Source organism: Podarcis filfolensis (assembly GCF_964270895.1).
Source record: "Podarcis filfolensis genome assembly, chromosome: 14".
NCBI lineage: Eukaryota > Metazoa > Chordata > Lepidosauria > Squamata > Lacertidae > Podarcis > Podarcis filfolensis.
Window position 1 is genome coordinate 10,167,528 of NC_139616.1, and position 25,559 is coordinate 10,193,086.

The 25,559-nt window shown below is 42.1% G+C and overlaps 1 protein-coding gene across 3 annotated transcripts; it reads right to left on the reverse strand.

Moving 5' to 3' along the window:
* Positions 1 to 1,072: 1,072 nt before the first annotated feature.
* PKM (pyruvate kinase M1/2) lies at positions 1,073 to 23,420 on the reverse strand. 3 transcript variants are annotated; one of them, XR_014541666.1, is made up of 11 exons: positions 23,200 to 23,350; positions 17,827 to 17,987; positions 16,598 to 16,689; positions 12,463 to 12,594; positions 11,672 to 11,858; positions 11,126 to 11,396; positions 10,584 to 10,734; positions 9,140 to 9,292; positions 4,902 to 5,759; positions 2,827 to 3,008; positions 1,073 to 2,162 (listed from the first exon to the last, which is right to left on the reverse strand). XR_014541666.1 is itself a non-coding variant. In XM_083586682.1 (11 exons), exons 2-11 carry the CDS (start codon positions 17,966 to 17,968, stop codon positions 2,056 to 2,058), a joined length of 1,584 nt encoding a protein of 527 aa, XP_083442808.1. In that variant the 5' UTR covers positions 17,969 to 17,987; positions 23,200 to 23,420; the 3' UTR covers positions 1,073 to 2,055. The 3 variants fall into 3 exon arrangements, 2 of the variants coding, with proteins under 2 accessions (XP_083442808.1, XP_083442807.1); XM_083586682.1 differs by having other exon boundaries at positions 4,902 to 5,068; positions 23,200 to 23,420; XM_083586681.1 differs by having other exon boundaries at positions 5,593 to 5,759; positions 23,200 to 23,351.
* Between the last annotated feature and the right edge of the window lie 2,139 nt (positions 23,421 to 25,559).

Consider the following 25,559-nt stretch of genomic DNA (forward strand, 5'->3'; position numbering starts at 1 on the left):
ATTTGTATGGAAAAAATAGCTCTCAAATTCAGTGCAAAAGCACTTGGTCCCAACATGGATCATGTGTTGAATGTGAAAACGCTTGTATTATGGGTGGCAAAGGGATTATATTAGAATTAGCACAATAACTTTATTCTCTCCCAGTAGTTTTAAAGATGCAATTCAATAAACAATTCACTAGCTGTACAGACTTATTTTGCTACCATGTGCATCCACTGCTAGGCTGAGCAGCCTCTGGTCTCTCTGGGGCTTCCTCCACTGTCACTGAAGTCCTTTTCGGGCTCCTGGGTCTCCTCGTCATTTCCTGGCTTGAATTTATTTCCCAGCACCAGACATATACACAACCACACAAGAGTTGATCCATGTGTTTAGTGGGGAGATGTCTGTACAGGGGCACAAACATTTGCTAGCACTCCAGCCCAATTGAAACACTAAAAAAAATTATACATTCAATTTGTACTTTCAGTGAATTTCTTCTCAATTTTTATTGGCTTCCAGACCGTTTTGACAAGCCTTTTGTGTGAAGTAGTATATAAATATAATTAACTGTGTTAAGGAAATACTAAGGATTATACATTTGGTGCAAAGCTTTAGATCCCCTTGAAGGGAGCAGCAAAAAGCCATTGAACAGCCAGTACTCTCTAAGATATGGCAGACTAAATGTGTTCATGGAAAATGCTGCACAGGATATCAAAGCACAGCAGTGTGTGCAAATATTTTTGTCCCCAATAAGAGGTTTGGAAACATCTGCAGCTGTTTTCAATGTACAATTGGATTGGACAGAATAATGAGGAGCCAACCTGTGTCCCTTTATATGTTGGAACTCCAAACCCTAGTCAGTATAGCCATCATAGGGTGGGAGGAGTTGTCCAAACATGTGGAGGGCCACCTTTGCTGTAATGTGCATCTGTCATGAAGCCTTATAAGAAACTATGATTCTCAGGCACCTTGGTGATAATCCAGATTGAAAGAGCAGCAGCTATTTTTTTCTAAACACCAGTGTTTCAGGGCATCAGGAGATAGGCAAGTTGAAAAGAACCACTAAACCAGAAAAAAACAGAATATGCACAGATAGGTATGTGAGCTCTGCTTTATTGATGTACAAAGTTGTACTCTACAACCCGATACACCTGTTACAGTAGGTAAATCATCCTGATTTATAGAGGATAGTGCTCAGGAAACACGACTCAACTTGAACACAAAACACAACACTGCAACAGGCGCACAAGCAGCTTGAGATGTGGGGAGTGCATCAGGTGAATTTTTTACTGCACTGCTCAGCCCTTTAAAGTTCCATACACAAAATATGTCATTTTTAGTTTTTATATCAAACCTGAAGCAATCTGTACCTGAGTAGACTCTGGGAGCAAAAGAACCCTGTAGACACTCATTTCCATTGCTATTCTCTAGCTGTGCTGGCAATAAGATACAGCAACCAATTTTTAAAACCAGGTTTTATGGAACTTCAAGGGACAAGCATGTGATGTTTTCTGCCACTACCTATTGGAGTGTACAGTTAAGATATCCAAGTGATTGTGTTGTAGAGTTCTGGTTACAGTGTACCAAAAACCCCTGTATACCCACAGGGACACAGCAAGACTAGAGATGTTACAGAAAGGAGAGCTATGTCGGTCTATGTAGATCCTAATCCGGAGTGTTTGCGTGGAGACCTGACAGTACAGAACTACAGAAAAGGGACTTGGCAGGTATTGCCACTGCATAAAATGCCTTACTAGCTGGATCCAGGCCCTCCTGTTTCTTTGGACTCCAGAAAGCCGAAGAAGAAACACTGGGCAGCCCAAGTTGCCACACTGGACAATTTTACGCTGGTTCCCAACAAATAAGGCAGAAGAGTTTGGGGAGGGGTTCTAATTATCAGAGAACTATTTCAAGTATTTCTAGACTTAGTCTCTCTCCCCCCAATTACTGCACTTGGTGGTTTTTGGCAGCCTCTATCCACTCTACAGGCAAAGACAATATTGCAAGCAATTTGCTGATCTAATGCAAGGGGAAGGTGGTGAGACAAAAGGAGGGTTGAGATTTCTGGGTCTGATTTTATGGAACTGGCACAACACGCATGGTGTTGGTATAGCCGGAACCAGGACGCCATCCAGTAAGTACTATGACTAGATCACCAGTCTTGAAGAATCCACGAGCTTTACCTGGAAAGAAAAAGAAAGCAGTGAGAAAATGGGTCCTAAAACATATAAATTATAGAACTGCATAGCAATGGTTTTGGTAACACCTAAAACCCAAAATGACCAAGTTATTCTGAAACTAGTTAAAGTTATAATAGCTTCAACTGTAGCCTAAAATCTCATGTAAAGGTAAAGGTAAAGGGACCCCTGACCGTTAGGTCCAGTCGTGACAGACTATGGGGTTGCGGCGCTCATTTCGCTTTACTGGCCGAGGGAGCCGGCGTACAGCTTCCGGGTCATGTGGCCAGCATGACTAAGCCGCTTCTGGCGAACCAGAGCAGCACATGGAAACGCCATTTACCTTCCCGCCGGAGTGGTACCTATTTATCTACTTGCACTCTGACATTCTTTCAAACTGCTAGGTTGGCAGGAGCAGGGACCGAACAACGAGAGCTCACCCCTTTGCAGGGATTCGAACCGCCGACCTTCTGATCGGCAAGTCCTAGGCTCTGTGGTTTAACCCACAGCGCCACCTACGTCCCTAAAATCTCATGTAAGATTGTTCTAATACACCAAACTGTCAAATATTGGTTCAAAACTCTGGGATATTTCCAGCTGCCAGATAAAATTACTGTATGATTTTTTGAAGCTTCCAGAGAGCAAAGGATACCAACATTTATTAACTTACCAACTTTCATGCCCACATTAACTCTGAGGTCAACATCCTCAGCCCAGGCATCATGGGTTGGCTCTTTGCACAGCACAGGGAAAATACCACGGTACAGATGGGCCTGGCGTGCGGCCTGAGCATTACGGGTCACAGCAATGATGGGAGCACGTGGGCGGTACCTTGACACCAGGTGAGCAGATCTACAAAGGAGAACATGTGGCAGGTTCAATTGTCATCTCATCTAGATCACTGGGATATTCTATTTCAGTGTGTACAATGCATCCAGGGTACAAAGGCAGCTTCCAAGCAGAGACTTAATATACCAACTTTTGATGTCTACATCACACTAGTCTCCAGATTATATGGTATTATACTCAAGTTCTGGATATATGGAAAAAACCCCAGACAATATTTAGCAAGCATAATCTAGCACTGTAGCCTCCTGACAAATGCTGTTATAATAAAAAGGATGCATTTGCCTTTTCAGCACAGTAAACCAACTCGTTAAGTGAGTAGCAAACAGGAAGCTCATTCAATTCTCCAGACATTTTAGCAAAAAAAAAAGTGCTTTGTTTGCTCCCTCCTGGGTGACAAAAGCAGCAATGAAGAAGATACTTTGTAAATTTTCTCAGTTCTTCTAAGAGCTCAGTGTGCTAAGAGATCATCATTTTGAACAGAACAGGGACCATGTAGTAAATGCTTGAAATAGGGAAGAAATGTAACTAAATCACACTACTCAGAAATGGAGTAAGAAGTACTATTGCTTTTACTTTTCTTTAGAAAGCTACCAAAAGGTTGTATCCCAAGATTTAAGATGTGTACATTATGGTTTCAGCAGGCCCCATATTCTCATTGCTGCACCATGACTAATAAATCTAAACAGAAAAACTGTCTTAGACCTTTTTCAGTTTGTTGCTTTACAAACTATTTGATATTCACAAATGCAAACTTACAGTATTGGAAACCTTTAAGTTGCTCAAGGAGACCTAAGCAGTACTGTTAGAAGGAACGTCTAATTTAGCTCCGGATTTTGTTTCAAGTTCAGATTTCTTCAGAAAGGTCAGGCATGAGGCTGGGAAGAACCCTTTACAAACAAGTAATAATATTAAGGGTACAGCTCAGAGCATGTCTGCACCATAGCTTAAAACCTCCACCCAATTTCAAGGAGAATCTGTGCAGAAATATCACTGCAGCACCATCTACAATGACCTATTATGGTGTGCACTTTGTTTCCCCTTTCACACCCTATAATTACGTGAACTAAATATATATGGAACATGCAAAGCAATGTCTTCCTTGAGCAACCTAGTGTTTCTGTGCAGTTGTTACTCCTTACAAAATTTGGCATGAGAACTCTGCACTGATCCTAGCTTCAATTAATGTAGATATTACTGGTCTGATAAATGGCCACGTACATTTACAATACAATTCCTGTACGTTGATAAACAAAACTGAACTCAAGTGAAAGTCTCATGCTGTCTGGTTCAGTTACAGAACATTCAGGCAGCCAGGCACTGAGGAACCTTATATTTAAAGGCAAAACAGAAGCTACTTAGTATTGCACAAAGCCTTTGATCTGTACGTTGACAAGACAACTGATTCAAGATGTGTCAAAAATATAGAATTAGTGCCAACCCCACATTAATGAGGCATACATATTTTTTCCCACCCATTTTCCTTTGTGCCAGAGAAATTCTAGTACAATAAGCCCACAACTTACAGGCTGGTTGGTTTTACATATAATTTGAGGTTTACACTTCAATTTTGTTCTTGTTTTTACAATCTTGTTTCAGTATTAACTGCTCTCGTAGTGGAGTGAATCTGGGTGTTGCTTTTAGTTTTTCCTATAAAAGTTATTTTAAATTAATTGCTTTAAGTTATCTTGAGACTTCCTTTGGAAAGACAATATAAAAAAGTTTAATGTGCAATTAACTACTCAGGTCCGGGTAAATCCAAGTAAGTAGCAATGTAACAGACACTCCTCCACACAGACAATGAAAAATACAGTATTTGATTGAGACAGATGTTCATGTTGTGTGTTACTTAAACACGTGAAGTCCATGCGACTTCTGCCAGAACCTTCCACCTCCTACCTTCCAGACTTGGTGAGTACGATAATGGCCCCACTGCAACACTTGAAGGAAGCTTCAACAGCGCCAACAGCGGCAGCTTCAGTGGGATCCCGATTCAGCGGGGCCAGCCGTCGGAGCTCTTCAAACAATTGCCTGTGAAAGATGGCTGCCTCTGCTTCGCGAGCAATCTATAAGAGCAACACGCGTTCGGAAGACAACATTCACATCTGTCATCGCTAGCGGCATGAGTGAAGGTGGGGTCTGGACTTGGCAGAGTGCTTATAGCAGCAAACCCAAATGAGCATCTAGTAATGCGATTGATGGGGAACTTCAGCCAAGAGTACTGTTTGCGCACCATCAACAAAAGCAAAATTAGCACATGCTATTTGGACTGCACCCACTGGGCACACACATTTCCCTTCTGAAAGCAACATCTGCCATGTCACCCCCACTCCATTCTGCCAAAATCGTTACAGTCATCCATGCGCAACTGCCAGTCACTCTTGCTCTGCTTCTACCTACCTCAAATCCTGCTTTGATAGAAAGATGAGGGCAGACTGATGGTTTGGTTTTGGAAGAATGCCATATGAGGAACAGGTTTTATCAAGTATAGGTTTGAAGCAGCTGCTTGCTTTTAAAACCTCTAGCCACTGTAGAACGAATTATGAGTTACCTTACAAATCCTAGATGTGTACCTAACTCTGAACCCTACCTGCCAGACTCTGTCAAAACTATCACAGCTGGAGCTAAGCACTTAAAAGAGGCCTCCACAGCGCCTACAGCCATGGCATCAAGAGGGTCCCTGTTGTTAGCAGTGAGGCGGAAAAGTTCTTCAAACAGCTGGCGGTGATAGATTGCAGCCTCAGCCTCGCGAGCAATCTGTAGGCCAGAGTAAGAGGGAGGGAAGAAAAAAAGAGGAGCGACATAGAAAGGAAAGAAATTCACCAGAGTGATATGATAAAAGTTAATCTGCAAGGAGAGTTAATTGCTTATTTGTCAGTCATGCAAGATTAAAGGTAGGGTGGTGCAACTACCTGGTTTTCAAAGTTAAAATAATCACTAGAGCCATAATTTGGACATGATACAGGCCTTATGTAAGATAACCACAGATTAGTGGTCATCAGGAAAAAGCCCTTAAGCATCCTGCCTCATAATTTAAACTTGTTTCTTTATTCTGTCAAGCAGAGAAAGAAGACAGAAGCCCCCGACTGTTAAGACCATGACTTCAAAGTTCTGCTTCTGCAGGTCTGAGCACTGTTAAGATTATAGAAGCAGAATCACTACATCAATTAATTGGGTCAAAGTTTATAATCAGTTTTTGGTAGCTAATGCCTCTATTAAGGCACTTCTATGGTTTAACTCCAGACAGCTTCATTCTTTTACTGCACCACCCTACCCTTTAATTAGAAATAAAATCTCTCACATTTGGCAATACAAGTCTCATTTATAATCGAGTAATAGTGTTAGCTGGCAGGCAACATGTAGGATAATTGCTAATGTCCAGGTTATTGGCTTATATGCTCCACATTGGGTTCAGATGGAACTTTCTTCTTGGGATTGAAAACTGAGTGTACAATCTTATGTACACTTACTCAGGAATACCACTGAATTCAATGTGCTTTCTACCAGAATATACTGGTTTATGCCATTATATTTCAATAGAGGGTGCTACATGTGTCCTTACCAGCCAGAGACTTGCATAGCATTTTTAAAGCATGCAGACAGGTCTATGCAAGAATTATTGCATCTAGACAGTCTAGATAAGATCAGATGGAGTTAAGAGCATGGCATATTAAGGATACTTTCCAAGAACCACCTGTGCAAGAAGTGCAGTTTATTCCCATTCAACCCCATTAGGCAGTATTAGGCATATTTTGTAGAAGAGCAGTGGGTGAACATGAAAGAAAGTACAAAGCCAGAGAACCCATCATTATTTAGATGACCAGAATCAACAGAATAGTGTTGCATAGCTGCAGCATGTTACTTGGGATCTTATGCAGTGTGGCACAACAGTAAGCCCTGGTTTTCATAGATGAAATGGTAAACCCAGGTCTTCAGCAGATGGAGGCTCACATGATTGAATGCTCCTCCATACGGAAGAGAAATTCATCCCACGTAGAAAACTGGCATGTTGGTGAAAATTGTTCTAGGTACAGTCCAGGAACAGGTTTACAACCCCATCTGCAAGAACTATATCTCAGACACATACCAAGCACTAAAAACAAGGAGCAACACATCTTGAACAAGATTCTGGGTTAGCAGTTATGTTAAGTTATGTTAGATGCTTTGCACAACACAAAGCTGACTGATCTTTCTTCCCCCTCCTCTTATTTCCTATTTAAAGTATCGCTTATTTTTTCCCCAGAAGGGCATCTATGTCAACATTTATATGTCCAACATAATGGGAATCAAGGAAGAAGTTTGTTTGCACTAAACTTTGATTTAAAATCCCCCAGAATACTTAAGAATGTCATTAGGGTAACATAAAAAGGCAAAACTGCTTTGAGAAGGCCAAGAACAACCCAATAGTAAATCCATTTCAGCGTGTACTGGCTGAATCTTGCATGGAACACTCTTACAACCTTGTTGTACATTTCTCAAATGACGTTTAAAATCTAGCTTATAATTGGGAGGGGGTTAAGTTGTAGAATTATATGCGTGTGCTCTTAAAAGTAAGGCATTCTTTACATCTATTAATTGCATGTATTAGTTTTTCAAGTAGCAGGGACAGGGTCTTGAACTTAACTTCTGATCTTTTCAATGTTCGAGGTTCAACTTCCAGGTATACCATTTTTCTTAGCTACTTCAGAAGAATGCATCAAGAACTACTAAGTCAGCCAGGGATCCTGCATGCACTAATATGGTGGTGAGCTCCATTATGAAAATTAAAGAACATTTGAACTCCACAGGAAGGTTTATCTAGGCATTTTGAAGACACTTTAATACGTAATTTTTGTAGCTGTTAAACAGCACTGACGAAACCCCATTTTTTCAGACAGTCATGCTTCAAGCAAATAGCAAGGTATGAGTACAATGGCAAGATACCAAAGGCCAGTAAAGTCAACCCTTTCAATGAAAGGGAGTTCAAAATGGCTAGAAATCAGGCTGCATTACAACACAACCATGCTTATCTGCCACCAGCTCACAGGAACTGGTTCCCTCAACTGCTTGACAGTATGGACCAGGTTACATAAGGATGAGTCCAAGCAAAGAGGTAGTTAGCATACTATTATGTGAGAGTTGTTCGGAGTAAGCTAGCTAACCTGAACTGCAGCTCTCAGACTAGTAGGTTATCAAGGCTGTAATTCACAGCAGACCGTCAACACAATCAGTACTTTAATTCTGGCACGAAGTGCCATGTTGTCAATGAGAAACTGGAGAATTCCAAAAGCAGAGCAGAGAGTTTTCTGGCAGTTTAAACATGTAAAAAGTGTCAGTCATGCACTTAAAAAAATAAAATAAACGCTGTTCCAAGGGCACAACCGTTGTGCATAAAACAACTGTGCCAACCCCAAAGGTGAATTACAGAGTGTGAATCAGATGTTCTTTTCCCTCCAGGATGAGATTGGGAGTGGGCCTTGGGCTCACACTCTTTCCCCCATGCCACTTACAGAACTTAAAATATAGACTGGTCCCCAATTCACAAGTTCTCTTACCTATGAGGAGTGAAACTGAGAACATACTCCAGGCCCACTCCTGATTTGTCTCGGCTTTGATTTAATATTTGTATTCTGCTTTTCCAACAACAAATGTTGAACTCAAAGCAGCTCACAACAATCACAGTAGCATTAAAAAAACAAGCATTGCAATCACTATAATATCTAACACAACAGCATATAAATAAATCAAACAACAAATTCATCAAAACAATACAATTCAATAATTGGAATCCCAGATACAGTATCTGAAATTGTCTCAAAATATAATATATACTAAGTTGGACAATTTCAGACACTTAAGGCTGTCAAAACTTATCACTACAGTTCAGAATTTGTTTCACTTGCCTTTGCATAAAAAGTTTTATACTTGCAGCCAGTGCATGAAAGCACTTTGTGTTTCACTGCCATTAAAGAAGTCTATGGCAGCCTGAGGGACCTATGGCATATAGCAAGCTATAGTGAGAAAACAGCCACATGTCATATATAACACATTAAGCTAGCCACCAGACCTGGATGGTATTTGAGCAGATGGGAATAAGCTGTGCTAATATTTCTAGGTATACAGGTACTGTCTTTTAACATTGAATGGTTATCACTTACAAGATGCTGCATGCGGACAGCCTCCAGAGGGTAGTCTCCTTTGGCAGTCTCTCCAGAAAGCATGATACAGTCAGCTCCATCCAGGACAGCGTTAGCTACATCACTCCCTTCTGCACGTGTTGGCCGTGGTTTCTTAATCATGCTCTCCAACATCTAATGAGACAAGGTGAAGTTGATAGGTTTCACTGCAAGATAATCATCTTATTTACATAAAACTTGAAATGCTTTGTTTCTGTACTGTTCATCAAGGCAGAATCCTTGGTAACCATGCCAACATTATAAAATCCAGACGTTAAAGACATGTTAAGAAACTAAAAGTACTGTATTTTTCGCCCCATAGGGCGCACCAGCCCATAGGGCGCACCTAGGTTTTTTGGGGGGGGGGGGAATAAAGAAAAAAAAATTATTTCCCCCCCAGGCGCGGGGCTGGGGCGGGGGAAGCCTGGGCTTCCCCCGACCCCAGCCCCCAGAACAGGCTGCTATCCGCAAGCCGTGGGAGACCAGCACGACTTCGCGCCGGGCTCCCACGGCTTGCGGAGAGCTGCCCGAAGCCCAGAGCACGCTTCTCAGCGCGCCCCGGGCTTCGGGATGCAGGCAGCTCTCCGCAAGCCTTGGGAGACTGGCGGGAACTCCCACAGGCTCCCAAGGCTTGCAGATAGCTTCCTGAAGCCTGGAGAGCGAGAGGGGTCGGTACGCACCGACCCCTCTCGCTCTCCAGGCTTCAGTGATAGCCTGCATTCGCCCCATAGGACACACACACATTTCCCTTTCATTTTTGGAGGGGGAAAAGTGTGTCCTATAGGGCGAAAAATACAGTAACTGCAATCTTATTTGCACAATGAAGAACAAACTCCTTGAGACTTGCTTCCAATGAAAGCACCACAGGAACATGCTTTCTTGCTTGCAATTATTTCCGTATCCAAACTCACATTAGTTCGTAGTATTCATATACACTCTATAAAAGAACAATTTCTATGATGTTTAATCACAGAATGTTCTGTAACAAAAATGCAAACCTATCAAATCTCAATTCTGCTTGCTCAAAGACTTGTCAAAATGATGTGTTATGTTTCCTAAACCACACATTTAAGTTTTTTTCAACTAACTTGTTCAAAACCAGCAGGGGAAAACAATGGTGAACTATGTAATTTATTTAGTACTTGTAACTACTCCAATTACTATAGCCTCCATTTTTAAACCATTTTTACAACTAGACTGTTGCAGTACCCGTAAGAATTCTGATTAAGATTTTCAAGAATCTTTCTTCAAACAGTGTTGGATCCAATCAGAGATGTGGAATCAACCTCAGCATTTTAGACTAACATTTTCCATGTTTACTGATTGCAACAGAAGGTATCATTTAATAGCAAAAAATAATTCAGGTTTCACATAGCCCATATGTATAGGAAGGACAGGCCTTCAGAGTCAACTTTTCTTCAAGTACCTGAGTAGCACAGATGATTGGCTTGCCAGCCCTGTTGCATCGACCAATCATCATTTTCTGGGCAAGGAAGACTTTTTCAGCAGGAATCTCAATACCAAGATCACCACGGGCTACCATGATGCCATCACTAGCTTCCATGATCTCATCAAACCTGAAATGCACAAAAGACAAAATTATTTCTTGTGAAAGTGATAATGCGGGTGCAAGGGGTCATAGTCAAATTGCTTATCTACCTTATATGGAGTTTTCAGAATACTGTAGCACACCAAAACCACACATTGTCCCAGATATCAAGAGAAAGAAGTCACTGACAAGCCCACTTCCGGAGAATTATCTGCCACCTTGTATTTGAGCACACAAGGAGGATGCTTCTAAGCACTGAATTTCACAATCTGCATCCTTCACAGCGTACTGTCAACATTCAACAGCAAGTACAGAGCTACTGACCCATTTTAGGAGGTGCAACCTGGCATGTAGCTCACTTTTCAAGAAACATATCTACTCCAAGAAAAGGGTTGTTACAAATTTAATAACCAACTTACCTACGTACACCCTCATGGTTTTCTATCTTGCTAATGATCTTGATATTCTTTCCCTTTTCTCCCAGCACCTTCCTGACAGCATGAACATCGGCTGCCTTTCGGATGAAGGAAGCAAACACCATGTCTACATCCTGCTCCACACCAAATTTTAGATCCTGGATGTCCTTCTCAGAAACAGCAGGAAGGTCTACTGCAGCACCTGGCAGATTTACACCTTTCTTGCTGCCTAGTAGCCCACCATTTTCAACTTCAGTGATGACAAAATCAGCACCTGCACAGAGTTCCAAGAATCAGCATTATAACTCAAAATAAGCTCACCTCCACAATAATTATCCCTTTGTGTCCACAATAATTGTGCCCAATTTCTTTCCTAATCTGTCAAGATGCAGACACCTGGTTTCTTTGTATCAGTTTCTAATATGCTGAAAGCAATTACGTTTATGCAGTTTCTAAATACCACACTGTTATAGCAAGTAGCATCACCACATAAATATGTATTCCTATTTAAGGTATGGCCACAATAACAGGAATGCCTTCCGAACACACCTTTCTCCTTAACTTTCAGGGAAATGAGTCCATCATCCACATAGATCTTGCTGCCAACATCAACAACTTTGGTGAGATTTTTGTAGTCCACCCAAAGTGTGTTCTCATCGCACTTCTCCATAAAGGCATTGTCCAGGGTCATTTTCAAAGTTGCACCTTTTTTGAGCTCCACTTCTGCTGTACCACTCTGGAAGGACAAACAACTGTTACTGGCATTGCCAGAGGATATCCCCTTCCCTCAGAATTAAGCCATCCTGACGGCTGCCACAGTCTAAATGCAACAAGTGCAGCAGAAAGGCTAACCCTACTAGGATAACCCTATAATTCCCTCAATTTTCAACGATAATCTCAGAACAAGTACTGAAACCAGGCATTGTACATCTGGAAGCAGAAACATGAAGCTAAAGGGCAGAAAACGATCCTCAATTAAGTTTCCCTTCTTCCACCAAGACTTAGGTAGATTGAATGCCCTCTGGCAGATGACTCTAGTTGGATTTGTGGGGAAGACTACATCCTGGCCTGATTTAGAATGAACAACTTTGTGTTCTAAATACAGTTGTGTTATGGTTTTAGACGGGTCAGAAATGAACTGTTCTATTCTCCTTTGACTACCAGTGTTTGATTGGTACCCCTGACTACAGATCCTTGCATGGAGCAGCAGACTGCACAATACTATAAGAAACTGCAGCATTGTCATCTGGGAGTCTATTACTGATGTTTATTCGAAGAGAGTGATCTTATCCGTTACAATGAGCAATAAGACAAAGAACAAAACAGTGTGGCACACTTACCCCCTTGATGAGTCCAGTGCGAATTTCAGGTCCCTTAGTATCCAGTGCAACAGCAACAGGTCTGTACGAAATAGGATCAGAAGCAAAGCTCTCGGTAGCTTCTCGAACGTTCTTGATTGTTCCTGCATGGTACTAATACAGAAGATACAATGGTTACAGAACAGAAATAATCACTTACCTTGACACAGAGCTGTCTGCCTTAGGTCTGGCTAACTAGATGCAATGGACACTACAATTTGTTTTGCCTGGGCTCTGTCTAGAAGCTGGACAATTATATATATTCATTATTAATACATCCTATAACTTTTACTGCCATCTTGTCAAATATGATGAAGAACAGTTTCTAGCACAGGCAAATATGGCCTAAGACTTCCACATTTTATTTTGAAAACTTAACACAATATAGGAGATTCTCAACTTTTACAAGTGTTACATTCCAGGGATAGTGCATAAACCAAAACTGTGTATAGTCAAAACACATTGGATTTAAAGGCAGGTGGGACTGACAAAGTCTCTCCCCCTTTCCATTTTTTACCCTTAAGTTGCTAAGTGCTTAAAAGCTGAATGCACACAAGTTAAAATGCAAGTTGCGAGTTACAAACTCAGTTTGTTTCATCCATTGCTCAATGACAGCAATGTATATCAGAGACAGATACAGCCAACTGCAAATGAAGTTAGGTGTATGCTGGTCTATGACTGTAATAAAGATCTGACTGATTGAAGTTAGGTGGTAACCAAGCTCTCATCTTCATCTAGCACCAGAATTATCAGTTCCACAGGGCTCTGCTGAAGAGCCTTCACCTCTAGTCAAAGTCAGATTAGCTGAATCCTCACTAACAGATAGGTTTCACTTCACAGATTAGCCTATGAAAACTGTTTGCTTATCTTGATCAAACAGCAATAGAAGACAGGCAAAGTTTGCAATCAAGGTTATGTAAACTTTTACTGTTACAGCTATTAAAAGAAGAAAGCAGCAAGGTACCATGCCGTGCCAAATATTAAGTTTCTGCAGGAATAAACAGGAGAAGTGGCTAACTAGCTCATTTGATCACCATGCAGAACAGCAGTTTAACTAATCAACATTAACACAGGTTCAGAAATTAAGTGCTGTAATTGCATTAACAGTGGGACATTAGGATCCCAGGTGAAACTTTAGTAAGAAGACAGTACAGTGGTACCTCGGGTTAAGTACTTAATTCGTTCCGGAGGTCCGTTCTTAACCTGAAACTGTTCTTAACCTGAAGCACCACTTTAGCTAATGGGGCCTCCTGCTGCTGCCACGCCACTGGAGCACGATTTCTGTTCTCATCCTGAAGCAAAGTTCTTAACCTGAAGCACTATTTCTGGGTTAGCGGAGTCTGTAACCTGAAGTGTATGTAACCTGAAGCATATGTAACCCAAGGTACCACTGTAGTGTGTTTGCTCCTGAACCCAGTTTTCAGCTACCACTGCCGAGTAGCTCTTTGAAAGCAAAGAGTTCAAGAGACCAGTTGCAGTTCAGCTGCATATGGTCTTGGAGGATGCTGATTATTTAGACCCATTACACTCTGGGTTCAGATCAGGTTTGGGGACTAAATCTCTCTGTTGCCAGATGGGTGCCTTTCATGAAAGGGAGTATGATCTGCTACTCTTGCTTGCTTCTCACAGCAGCTTTTGATACCATCAACCATGGCATCCTCCACAACAGTCTCCATTGCTTGGGAGGCACTTTGTTAGCTGAAGGGCTGATGTCAGAGAGCATTTGGTGATTGTTTCTGACTCCCAGACAGTAGTCCTGTGGGCTGCCACAGTGAACCATCTTGTCCCCAAGATTCTTTAATATCTATATAAAGAGAGTGTGAGCAGACATTAGGTGATTTGGAGCATGTTACCATCAATATGCTGATGATAGCCAGCCTTATTTCTGTTAATAGGTACTCAAGATGAGGGAACTTCTTCCTCCACTTTTGTTATTGGAAATCTAAGTGGCCCAGTGGTTAGGAGTACTTTTTTGCAGCTTTAGGTCATGTGACAACTACAACTGTTGCTGGAACAGAATAGCCTAGTTACAGGGACACATGCACTGATAACCTAGAGACTGGATTATTGCAATACACTCCAAGGTGGGGCTGCCTCCAAGGCTGGTATGGAAGCTGCGTGGTACAAAATGCAGCAGCTAGATTACCAAGTGAAGCATCCTACCATGCACATGTAACACTTGTGCTAGAGATTGCACTGACCATCACCCTACTAGGAAGCAAAGTCTAAGGTTTTGTCATTAATTCATAAAACCCTAAACTACTTAAGACCAGGCAATCTGAAAGAACACCTTCTCCCGTATAGACCTGCTCATTCACCAAGAACTTGAGAAGTGAACCTATTGGGTCAGTCTTGCAGAATTTTGAGGTGCAAGGCAGCCTTCTCCAAAGGGGCCCACTTTGTGAAATGGTTCTCCCACTTAAGATATGGCACACACCTACTGTGGTGAGCTTCCACTGCCTGTTAAAAGCATACCCATTTTATTTTAAAATGAAGACTGGTATAGAAATTTAATAATACCAGCACCAATATGACTTATGTGCACATACTGCAGTAGTGTGTGCGAGCTTAAAAATGAAGAAGAAGAGTTTGGATTTGATATCCCGCCTTTCACCCCCCTTCAAGAGTCTCAAAGCGGCTAACAATCTCCTTTCCCTTCCTCCCCCACAACAAACACTCTGTGAGGTGAGTGGGGCTGAGAGACTTCAAAGAAGTGTGACTGGCCCAAGGTCACCCAGCAGCTGCATGTGGAGGAGCGGAGACGCGAACCCGGTTCCCTAGATTAAGAGACTACCGCTCTTAACCACTACACCACACTGGCTCTCACTTGTAATTCATCACATGCAATGATCACTTGTAATTCATCACATACAGTAGTTTCTAAAATAATAAAACAGTCTAGGAGTGTTTATGTATTTTATGCACATTCAGCATGATGCCTTTTAAAGAAAAGACCAATAGAAGATGCCAAAACATTTTTTTTAGCTAACATAACTTTGCAAGCTGCTGCCCAGATTGCAGCTTGACCTTTCAAAGAGTTAACAGCAGCCAGCCCAAAGGCATTCAGGTGGCCTTTAAGGAAAGTTGCAGTTGGGAATGGGAGCCTGAGAGCCTCCCATCCTGTAGCAATAGTGAGAAGGCTGCTTTATTTATAGAAGGGGGGTTGCCTTCTACTACAAGTTACTTGCAAGTCTTGTGACCTTAAGCACTCTGCTTTTAAAGTGCCAAAATCCTATCAACATAATTCTATTCCCAAATCTTACTTTGCAAGCCTTGCAGACATGCTGTATCTTACCCAACTGGCAACTCCATTTCAGTCATATCTAACTGGCTCCCTGAAGATCTCATAATTTTGCAGGGAAATAACTAGAACATATACTAAAAAGTAATGCTGGTTAAATTTTCTTAATATAGGTACTGCTATAACCTTAATAAAGGAGCAGCAGCTTCAAATGACACTGTACCTGAGCAGACCCCATGAACCAGAGCATAGCAGTTTCATTTAACCACTCCTAACAGGAGGAGATGTTTGTGGCTACAAGGGTGAACATGTTTCAAGATCTTGTTTGGAAGTCAGGCATGCATCAGCAGTATCTGGTAACAGAGGAGTGACCTTTAACAGGTGAACTTTCAGTGAATACTGAAATGGACACGCTGTACTTGTAACCGGCATCTTTTTTTTGAGATCCAGCCTCTGACATTTGCTCTGTCTCCAAAGTCTGCACAGTGGCTGCATGGACACGGTTCCATATTCAAGATGGCCATGATCTTCTTGGAGAAACTATTTTGTTAACTCATTTCATCATTTTGCTTTCCAGTTACATGCGGCTTTAACTGTTCATTTAAGGTTTGGACTACCACATTTATCTGAAAGTTGAAGACCAACAAGAAAATGTATTTTACCAGCCTTTTAACAAGGACTCAGTAGCACTTTTAGATATACAAACCTCTTAGCATCCATATTTGTTGGAATGCTTGGTTTAAAGTGTGTATGTTTTTAAACAGCAGACTGGATAAATGAGGCCTCAAGTCTTTAGCCCCAAGGTAAAACGTAAGATTGATCTAATGAGAACAGTTCTCAAGTGAGTGCAATATTTGCCCTCAAATCTGCTCTTACCTCATGGGTTCCATGAGAGAAGTTGAGACGAGCAACATTCATTCCAGATTTAATCATTTCTTTTAGGGTTTCCACTGTCCGAGAAGCCGGGCCTACAGATTTGAAAATGAAGTTTATTTAGCATATGCCAGTTAATAGTTACAAGTCTACGGGTGGTATTCAACTAAGTCATACTTAGAGCAGATCCACTGAAATCATTGCTAACAGAGCATTAAAGTCCAGATAACTGTCCAGAGCTACTGAAGACGACTATTCTACTACTCTACACCTTTGTCTTCTTGTCTGCAAAATAACTGTTTAAGCTATTATTAAACAATAATAGGCTAGAAATGCGCATTTAAGTCTTAAAAACATTTAAAAATCTATGTTTAGCCTTCTAGCTAGTGTAACATGAAGAGGGGCACACAGCCAAAATGAACAAGTTTATTGAGAAAGCCTCTCAACTATTAAAATATTCATAGAAGCCATAAAATGTTTATTATTTGTTCTTTGCTCTCCTTGGCTCCTTAGGGAGGAAGAGTGGGATATAAATGTAATAAGTAAGTTGTCCACAGAATACTGGGTTTTACTTCCTTAATCTTGTGCAGGGCAAGGGTGAGGCTGTTCAAACACAACCAAGTACCGGACTAACTCCCATCTTCTAGTTTGCTAGCTACATTCATTACTTTTTCACTTCTCGCTAATACTGCTAGAAGAAATACACATAAATTATCTATTGGAAAATATGCTCGTTTTTATAGCAGCGGTTATTGTGGTTGTTGTTACTTGCCTTCCATACATATCTTGAGATTATGTACAAAATATAATAAAAACAACTAATATGAAGATCTATTTGTACAGTGGTACCTCGGGTTACAGACGCTTCAGGTTATGTGATTTCGGGTTGCGCACCGCACCGAACCTGGAAGTACCGGAACGGGTTACTTCTGGGTTTCGGCGCTTGCACAGTCACACTAAATCACGCTTTGCGCATGCACAGAAGCGCCAAATCGCAACCTGTACGTGCGTAGACACGGTGCTGCGGGTTGCGAACGTGCTTCCCGCACGGATCACATTTGCAACCTGAGGTTCCACTGTATTCCAATACTTATCTGAAAGCTTCTTTCAAAACTTTACTCAGGTAGGCAATTGACTCAGCTGATATGTAGAGTAGGCTAGTAAAAACCGTAAGATGGCAGAGCAAATAGTGTTCCAATTTTATGTTAAATTTGTGGTTGAACTCCACTTACCAATTGTGCAGATAATGCCAGTGTTTCTTGCAGTGATTGGGGGAGAGTCAATGTCCAGACGGCACAAGTGTTCCAGGAATGTGTCGGCCATGGCAGCATGCAACTGCTGGGTCTGGATGAAAGCATCGTGTTGTTTCGACATGGCTGCTGAGATTTGGTATCTAAAAAGAAATAAAGGAAATACATCTGCCTGACCTTGCAGCAATCAACTGAACATGTTTCCCATTTAATGCATACCTGGGATGTAGCCATGCAGAAGAGATTCCTACATGATAGGTTGAAGCCCTTCATTGCAAATTGATTAACTCCAAGGGAAAGATTTCAGTCCATGCTCAGACTGGCAAAGAGACAGACTGAACAGGCTGAGGTCTGTCCCAGCCAGCAAATCAACTTACTCCTATGCAGTTTTGAGTGTATATAAACCGCACATATGCACAGCATTGCATTAATGCGTGCTCAACCAAGGAGGCAGCAACTTGAGTGTTTGCTGCTCCGTATTATCATAAAAGAGCCACAATATTGCATACACTTATTTAACTAATGTTTAGGAACTGCCAAACATATAATGAATTAATCTAAATAGAAGTTTAAAACTAACCCAGTAAACCTGAACTAAATAGACTTACACTTAATACTGCATTTTGGCAGCCAGCCTATATAAGTACCGTAACTTGCAACTTACACACATTTAACTTCTGCACATAGCTAGACAAGATGTTGGCTTCACATGCTATCCCTGGAACAAATAGCAATGTGTTCTCAATATTGTGCTCAACAAGCTACAATGCAGGCACTTCTGATTTATACTAATTATTCTCAAAGAGTAAAACCTTTTCCCCTTTTTGTTGTATAGTTATTCCCAGCAGCTTTAGGCTATGTGCATTAGCTCCACCCTTTCTGGTTAGGACCTCTGTAGTACGTGCAGCTTCCCTCGTAGTCAAGAGCTTTAACTCATCCGATTCAGATTCAGCTTATTGCAAGCATCATTCTCCCTTCTCATCCCTCACCTTCCCTTTGAATAAGCCAATTCTCAGAGGAAATACAAGCTCTAGCCTCAGTGAAGATGCTGACTCACTTTCAAATTAACAGAAGTATGCTGGGGGGGGAGAGACAGGAAATAGCTGCTGCAGTGATGCAGACCAATGTCTTCCCAGCACAGGAAGATTCTTATGCAACCAGGTTCATACTTATACAACCTTTTGCAAATATCTATTTAAAATTGCACTCTTTCAGCTTAAGCTTGCCCCAACTCTTTACTAAATTAGTCTAGCTTAGCATTTTTCTTATGGGGTAAACTATCATCCAGAAACTATCATCTTGTTTCTGGGGAGGCCACCTCCTACTCCAATGACATCTCTTTGTAGGTCCGTAAAGACAGTTTACATTGGGCTTCAAAAAACTTCGGCACAACACTGCAATGGGAAACAGTATTAAGAAACTTGGGACTCTTACTCTCCATTTACTGCCACATTTGGTACTGCTCCACTTTTTCAATACATGACACAAAACTAATGAATTGTTTTTTTACATATTTTTTTTCTTTTCACATCTTATTTTACCTTGTGCCCTTTTAATTTTATACTTTTAATTTTTCAATAAAGAAATATAAAAGTTTGCACCTTCCCATACATTAGTAAACATATTATGCTGGACTAACTACAAAACCATTATATAATATTTGAGGGTAGAACAAGCATCCCTCTGAAAATTAGGAAGGTGGTCCTAGTATAGTATGTTTACTAAATCCAGACATTAAAGCAGTCATTTGTACAAGGAATGTAACATGCTGCCTATCAATTACAATGTACGTTACAATTAGACATAAGGTAACGTTATAAAAACAATAAAGACTTAAAACAGTAATCTCCTGAATCCACGTTTTCTTTTCTTGCCAAGTAGCAGGAGACTATTGTTTTAAAGTGAACAGGATAATCGAATCAATGTATCCAAGAAATTTGACAGCTACGTATTGGGATTTGCCTGGACCTCAAAAAAATTATATGCCACTCCAGAGTTATATGTCATCCCAACTCATAATAGGGCTTTTCAGCACTCTTCATTATTGCAGACTGAGGTGACCCTCCCATCACGTCTATCACCTAATTTAGAGAATCTAATTCTTAAATTCTTATCATCACATTTTATCTACCAAAAACTTAGTGGAATAAGCAGTATATAAATGCTTCCCTATAATCTGTACAAGACAGTAGCCTGACTGCGTTAGCACATTCCAATAGTTTTTGGAAATGTACCAATGCCAAAACACCAAACGCACACTTCAAGTTACCCCAAATATCATTTTAAATACTCTGATCCAACCAGGTTATCTGTAGTCTATAACTCTTAAGGTGATGGATTTCAATTTAGTGCAGATCAATTTTAGGTGGAGGATCACATGGGCCCTCAACACAAAACAGAACAGATGAACAAGCAGGCTGGGCAATATAATCTAATATAACCTCACTAACAAAGAAAGGTTTATTTATGTGATAAGCTTTAAACCTAAGTATATTGTGAGCTGTTAGTGAGAACAGATAAGATTGGGATATCCCAGGGCAAGTGGTTTTAAACATTTTAGTCCCATGCTATTCTTTTTGCAAAAAGGTGGATCATCACTATTTTAAGAACACATGCACTATTCACTAAAATATGTCTTTATCTAAAATATGCCTTTATCTAATTTCTATCAACTTCCAACGTAATTTTTAAACTACCACTTCACTAGGATGTGCTGCTTTAATAGTCCTTCATTTTCAGAAATGAAAGACTACTTTGCTGACCAAGTGAAATGAATGAATTTATTCCCAGTCAAAAGTGTAAGCCCTCAGCTAAATTTAGACACATTGGTTGGGCCCTCATTGGCTGCATCATTTGCCTGAAGCTTTCTTGCGCACAGACACAGTAGTGGTGATAGGCTGTTACTACAGTCTCATTCAAATCCTACGTGCTAGAAGTCACAGAATACTGCAGCAAGCCAACAGCATCATGGAAAAGCTGAGTTCTTAATATGTCTGATTAAACATCTATAGACATATTTGAATAAAACAATTATAAACATATATAAAGCTACTGTCATTAATTCTGTTCCCTGAAAAGCTAAGCTGATTCCATATATGAGCATTTCCAGTTTAAGTCATTTCCTGGTTGAAAAGATTTGCACCAACTGCATGCGTTCCAACTGGCCTTGGCAATGTAGGATGACTCAGCTACAGAGATTTCAAATAAATTATTGCCAAATAAAAGGGCTACGGCACCATATTTTGCATGCCAAAGCTTCTCCCCTCTGAACCATCTGCTTGTGGACATGTTTGTACATGATGGCAACAAATGTCAAGGGAAAGCTGCTACAGGTTAGACACAGGTTTGTACTACTTTATGATACAGAGAGAACATGTTAAACTGAAATAAATGGTTGTCCCCCTAGCTGTTTTATCTAAAAGTATTTCCAGCAGGCAGGCAGAATTGACATAAGAAGAAACAACTTAAGTTGGTTACTTAAATTTTCATTAACTGTGCTAATCGCTCAGTCATTTCCTTCTTCCAGTAAATGGAAATTACATCACATCTGTAAAAAAGCCCATGGGTTGAGCAGTTAGTAATGACTCCTCCCCTTCTAAATTTTCATGTCTCAGAAAAATGGGAAGCAATCTCATTTCACATCAAGATTTGGAGATACTGCTTCGAAGCACCACCAAATCTCTGCCTGAAGCATGGCTACTAAACAAATGAATACCTGCTGTTATAAGTAGCCACTTTGTGGACCCCTGTACAGAATATCATATAGAATACCATAAAGAACCTATTTCTGGTGTGGCAGCAGTACTGTGACTACTGGACAGCTTCCTAACCTGTTATGGTTCAGACAACCTTACCTATGTGAAACGGTTTCTCTACAACTTCTGTGCCTATTGAACAATTGTTTTCATTCAGTACTATTTATTGTTATTCTGAGAAATATTGATCACAAGCTGCAATTATTCATTCCCCACCAAACCAGTATGAAGGTGAAACTTGCTTCCAGATAAAAAAAAACTGATACGCTATGGTTCCTTAGTTATGCCTCTTCCAAAAACCACCCCAATATTGTCACAAAAGCAACAATAGGTGCAGGCAACCACACTGATAGAATCTCTTAGTATTTGTTCCTACTCCCGCGAGCGTGAAATGTTTGGCCTGCACAGAGCTGCTGCTGCTGCAATAGCCAAGGTCACCCTAGAGAAACGCCTCATGGTAGACTGTGCTCCCAAGGAAATCTTGCCTTCTCTGCACTCACTCTAAGGCATGCGGGAGTTAAAATACCACCTTAGGCAACTAGAGAAAAGCATCCTTACTGGAGAAGGTCAGAATAAGGCTGCAAATGCTACGCATGCTTTTTTTTATGAGTAAGCACCATGGGGTGTTGGTCCTTCTCAAGGGTTGATCCATTTTAAAACATTGGCAACTCGGGTCCATTAATTTCAATGGACCTATTCTGCATACCTGTGATTTAGCGGCGTTTACCTCGCGCATAAACCTGCCTGGTACTGGGGTTAGATCCGGGAGGAAAGCAAAGAAATCGTAAATTCTGATTGCCTTATGGGTGCGACCCGATAACGCTCATGAAACCAGGGCCTTGGCAATATGATAGCCCGGCCACAATTGGCATGCGGTGAAACTCGATACCTCCCGCTTCCACCAGCAGAGAGGGAGGCTGCTGGCGCGGGGGGGGGGGGGAATTGCTCAAGGATGCGCAGAGGCGGCTTTCAGGGAGGAGGGGGAGAGAAAGAGAGCGCGTGGAAAAAGAACGAGGAAGTAAATCAGAGGGGGTGGGAAGAGCGTGAAGATGGAGATGGAGGAAGCCATGATGGGCACCTCGAAAAGTGCGCTCCCGCGTGCGCAGCAGCACCCCCCCCCCACCGTGCATGCTTCCTGGCCCTCTCTTCTCTCCCCCCCCTCCGAGTTTCTATGGAGACGGGAAGGGGGGCACGTTTGTGCCTCGCAAACCTTGGCGCCTCAGGAGCTCCCCCTCATTTCCTGGGGTTTCCTCCAGACAGTTAGACCGCGTGCCAGGCCGTTACCTAACCGCCCTCAGGGTGTGTGTGAGCAGAATGCTCCCCATACGCTCCCAAGCCCAATAATGCTTTTCTTTTTGGGGAAGTATATATTATACGGCTTTAGGTTTTTTTATTTTTAAAAAAACCACGTTAAATTGCCTTGAGTGAGGTGGCTCTAAAGATGGAGAATATGTCGTAGGTGAATAAAAGCGGGGCAGAGAAAGAAGTGAGGCGCTGGGGAGAAGTTAGAGAGGCAGGGCTCTTCCTCACGCCTCTGCAGGAGCTACGTGCAGCGGCTGATGGATAACCCGCCCCGCCCTACCCATCTCACCAGCCTTACCTGCCCGGCTATCAAACGTCAGTCACCTCGGAGAGTCTCGACCTCTCTGAGCAGCCGAGCTGCCGGTAACGGCGGTTAAGGTAGTTGTGGGCAAGGGCACATCACCGCCCCCAATATCCTTCCGCCACTCGTCAGTCCGCCTTCGTTCTCCAATCCCGCGTAAGGATTCCGTAGTAGGCGGGACACCTGGACTTATTTTTTTCGCCGTTTGGCGGACTCATAAGATGCAGCGTAGCTGGAATTGGCCGACAAGGGAAAGTAACGGACCAATGGGGTAACGGCCAGCCGTCGGGCACGCGGGCCCTGAATGACAACGGCAGCGGCCGTTAAAGGGGATGAAGCGGCTCTTAAAGGGGACGTGATAAAGGCCTGCCGTGGGAGTTGCCTCCGAGGAAAAACACGAGCCAGATTGTCGTGCTGCAGCCCATCAGTTATATACAGTGGTACCTCGGGTTACATACACTTCAGGTTACAGACTCCACTAACCCAAAAATAGTGCTTCAGGTTAAGAACTTTGCTTCAGGGTGAGAACAGAAATCGTGCTCCGGCGGCAGCGGGAGGCCCCATTAGCTAAAGTGGTGCTTCAGGTTAAGAACAGTTTCAGGTTAAGAACAGCCTCCGGAACGAATTAAGTACTTAACCCGAGGTACCACTGTAGTTACTTCAGTTGCTGGCACCTCGCTTTTCTTTGTAAATATAATTTCAAACGGGGGGTGGGGTGGAGAGGACCTGTGTGGAGTACCCGATAATTAGATGCAATCAAGGATAAAGTTGTTCAGCTCGGCAGCAATTTTGTTGTTGTTGTTTAGTGGTGTCCGCCTCTTCGTGACCTCATGGACCAGAGCACGCCAGGCACTCCTGTCTTCCACTGCCTCCCGCAGTTTGCTCAAACTCATGTTTGTAGCTTCTAGAACGCTGTCCAGCCATCTTGTCCTCTGTCGTCCCCTTCTCCTTGTGCCCTCCATCTTTCCCAACATCAGGGTCTTTTCCAGGAAGTCTTCTTTTCTCATGAGGTGGCCAAAGTATTGGAGTCTCAGCTTCACGATCTGTCCTTCCAGTGAGCACTCCGGGCTGATTTCCTTCAGAATGGAGAGGTTTGATCTTCTTGCAGTCCATGGGACTCTCAAGAGTCTCCTCCAGCACCAGAATTCAAAAGCATCAATTCTTTGGCGATCAGCCTTCTTTATGGTCCAGCTCTCACTTCCATACATCACTGCTGGGAAAACCATAGCTTTTACTATACAGACCTTTGTTGGCAAGGTGATGTCTCTGCTTTTTAAGATGCTGTCTAGGTTTGTCATTGCTTTTCTCCCAAGAAGCAGGCGTCTTTTAATTTCGTGACTGCTGTCACCATCTGCAGTGATCATGGAGCCCAAGAAAGTAAAATCTCTCACTGCCTCCATTTCTTCCCCTTCTATTTGCCAGGAGGTGATGGGACCAGTGGCCATGATTGCAGCAGTACCAGCCGAGGTGACCAATGCAACCTTGAAGCCATGTATTGTGGGACCATCCCCAGTTAACGTGGCCTGCAGATGTGGGCAGGAAACTTGCAGTGGTGTTTCATTAGATCCTTGTCCACCCTGCCTTATTAAAGCTGGCCAGGGTAGGGGCGACTGAATGGGTCAGAGGTGTGGTAAATGCATTTTTGCACAATGGACATTTTTGCACTGTCCTCAAAAAGGAAGTGGTGTGTCCACTTCTCAAAAAACCCACCCTAGACCCAACAGAGTAACTACAGACTGGCCACCATCACCTCTTTCTTGGCAAAGGTGGTGGAGAGGGTGGTTGTGGAGCAACTGCAGGTCAGAGACTGAGCAGCAGTTCACAAACTTTTTTTCTCTAGGCCACACTTTCAGGATTTGTTAAATGATAAGAAATACATTCAAAAACAAACAACTCCCAGCAGTACCGGTACTTGATTTATAACATAGAACACATCTCCTTTATAATATGATCAAGGGTCAGCCAGAAAACATAAAATAATGCAGCTACATAAAAGCTTGAATCATTCCCAAAACATAATGATAAAGGAGTCTCTTACATATGTATCTTAAGTATGCATACAAAATCAGAGGTGTGAGCTTGCTTTTGCCAGGTTTTACATCAGGCACTTGCTCTGGGAGACTATGCTTGCCCATAGGGGAACATAGGATAGAACAGGCTTCCTCAACCTTGGCCCTTCAGATGTTTTGAGACTACAATTCCTGTCATCCCTGACCACTGGTCCTGCTAGCTAGGGATCATGGGAGTTGTAGGCCAAAAATTTCTGGAGGGCCGAGGTTGAGGAAGCCTGGGATAGAACTTGTCTGTGGATAGTCTTCTGTCCATTGAGATATGACAGAGACCTGCTATCTGCATTT